Source organism: Pterocles gutturalis, unplaced genomic scaffold, assembly GCF_000699245.1.
Source record: "Pterocles gutturalis isolate BGI_N339 unplaced genomic scaffold, ASM69924v1 scaffold8665, whole genome shotgun sequence".
Classification (NCBI taxonomy): Eukaryota; Metazoa; Chordata; class Aves; order Pterocliformes; family Pteroclidae; genus Pterocles; species Pterocles gutturalis.
The window spans coordinates 1-1,940 of NW_010138171.1; the positions used below are offsets into that span (position 1 = coordinate 1).

General features: G+C 59.2%; 1 protein-coding gene across 1 annotated transcript in view; it reads right to left on the reverse strand.

The window, feature by feature from the left end:
• Positions 1-1,510: 1,510 nt before the first annotated feature.
• Positions 1,511-1,940, reverse strand: part of LOC104468665 (segment polarity protein dishevelled homolog DVL-3-like) — an 11,018-nt gene continuing 10,588 nt past the window's right edge. Inside the window, 2 exon segments of the mRNA XM_010082882.1 lie at positions 1,511-1,823; positions 1,826-1,940. The exon segment at positions 1,826-1,940 is cut by the window's right edge and continues 182 nt beyond it. Coding sequence (XP_010081184.1) covers positions 1,711-1,823; positions 1,826-1,940 — 228 coding nt within the window. The 3' untranslated portion in view covers positions 1,511-1,710.

Genomic DNA, 1,940 nt, shown 5'->3' on the forward strand with positions numbered 1-1,940 from the left:
GCAGAGGGAAGGAGAGGGAGTCCCAGGGAGATGAACGGGTGGCACGTTCAAACTGGCAGAGGGGGTGCAGGCACAGCGGAGCAGAATACATTTCGTCTCCAAAGTATAAAAGCTGCAAACATGAGAAAGACGGAAGGAGGCGACGCTCGCAGAGAAAGCCGCAGCGCCGCAGGAAGAGAGGGTGCTGGGCGCCAGCACCCATGGGAGCAGGGTCCAGGGTGCCTGTGCTGTACCGTGCTTGGCCCTGGCCATGGGGAGAGAAGCTGCTGCCGGCCTGAGGCACGGCTGTGAGCACCCAGAAGAGGAAGGAACAGGGCAGGGAGGGAGCACAGGAGCAAACGGACGCAACTGTCCCAGCACATCGGCAGTCACCAAGCCCAGAGGCCACAGGTGAGGCTGAAGCCTCCCTCCCCGCAGAGCTCACGTCGCTGCCTGGGGCCATTCGGTTCGCAGCCTGGAGGGAGCAGAGCCATCCCACCTCCATCCCAGAGCCTTGTCCCTCCTCGCAGCCAGGCGAGCAGCACGCATGGCAAATACAGGGGACCTCCATGTTTCCCCAAACTGTGAAAACAAACCAGTTGTGCCCCTTCCCTCCTAACTCTGTCCAGGCCCTCGAAGATGTCACACAGGAGGAGGGGGAAGGCCACAGCTGCCACCACCGGCCCCAGACATAGAACAGCCCCTACAAATGGGATGGGCAGCAGTACGTCACACGCAAGAGGGCAGAGAGCAGGACAGAGGGAGCAGAGCTCTGCCCTTACATTCCCCCCGAATACCCACAGGCAGGTGCAGGGCCCCGAGTTGTGTAAGACTGCGTGCAGGCACCCGCTGCTGCTCCGGGCTGAATGCAGAGGTACAGCACCAGCCCCAAACTTCACGGCCTGGGCAGGGTGAAAGAGGGTCCTGTCCTGGGGCAGTGCCAGGCTCGGACCTGGCCCAATAGGTGAGCAAGAGGAGGGAGGCAAGAGGGAAGTGGCAGCATCTCTCCACTCCCCAGAGGCACTGAAGCCCTGGAACATTCATGCATTAGCCAAAAGGCAACTACAACGGGATTTAAAACGCAATATATAAGGCTGGTCCCTGCTCCCCTCTCAGGGCTGGGGGAAGGGCAGGGTGTCTTCCGCGAGGGGGGAGGAAAGAAGCCATCTTCAGCACCACGCGTGCCCAGCGCCCTTGGAGCTCCGTGTCCTCCTGTCGGGCCACGCTCCAGCTCTCCCCCCCATGGGCAGCAGGCTCAGAGAAAGTCAAACACCCCGTAATTCTTTGCTGCTTGATAGAAGAAACACAAAAGGGTGAAAAGAAAGAAGAGATGTTTAGGGTGGAAAGACCAAGGCAGCAGCGACACACGGGCAAGCAGCACAGGGCGGTGGGACGGATGCGGATTAATGGGGTTAGAGAGGACAGCAGGAGGGAATTACCATCGGCAGTACACAAGTCTGGTGGCAGGATGGGCTGGCAGCACCCAGCAGGCCTGCCAGGCCTGTCCACCCTGCTCGAGGAGGGATTAGAATCAAGGTTTAGTTCCATTTATTATTTTTTTCCCTTTTTTTCTTTTCGTTATCAAGACCAGAAAAAAAAAACAAAACAACAAAACCAAAAAAAAAACAAAACCCAAAAAACAAGGGGTGAAGCCAGGGCTGGTCCTAGGAGACAAACAACGGGGATGGAGGGGGGAAAGGAGGGGCAGCAGACAGACAAGGGACGGGCGCTTCACATTACATCCACAAAGAACTCACTGGGGTTGCCCATGGCCATTCGGAAGGACTGTCTACTGGCTGTCAGTTCGGGGGGCACAGAGGCCAGATCACGGCCCGGTGGCGCCCCGGGGGGGGAGGCATCAGCAACATGGGGGGGCTGAAGAGAGGGGGAAGGCCAGGCGGCCCGTACGACTGCTGGCTGTGGGGGCTGCGGATGCTCTGAGCCAGAGAGCGGTGGGCGGG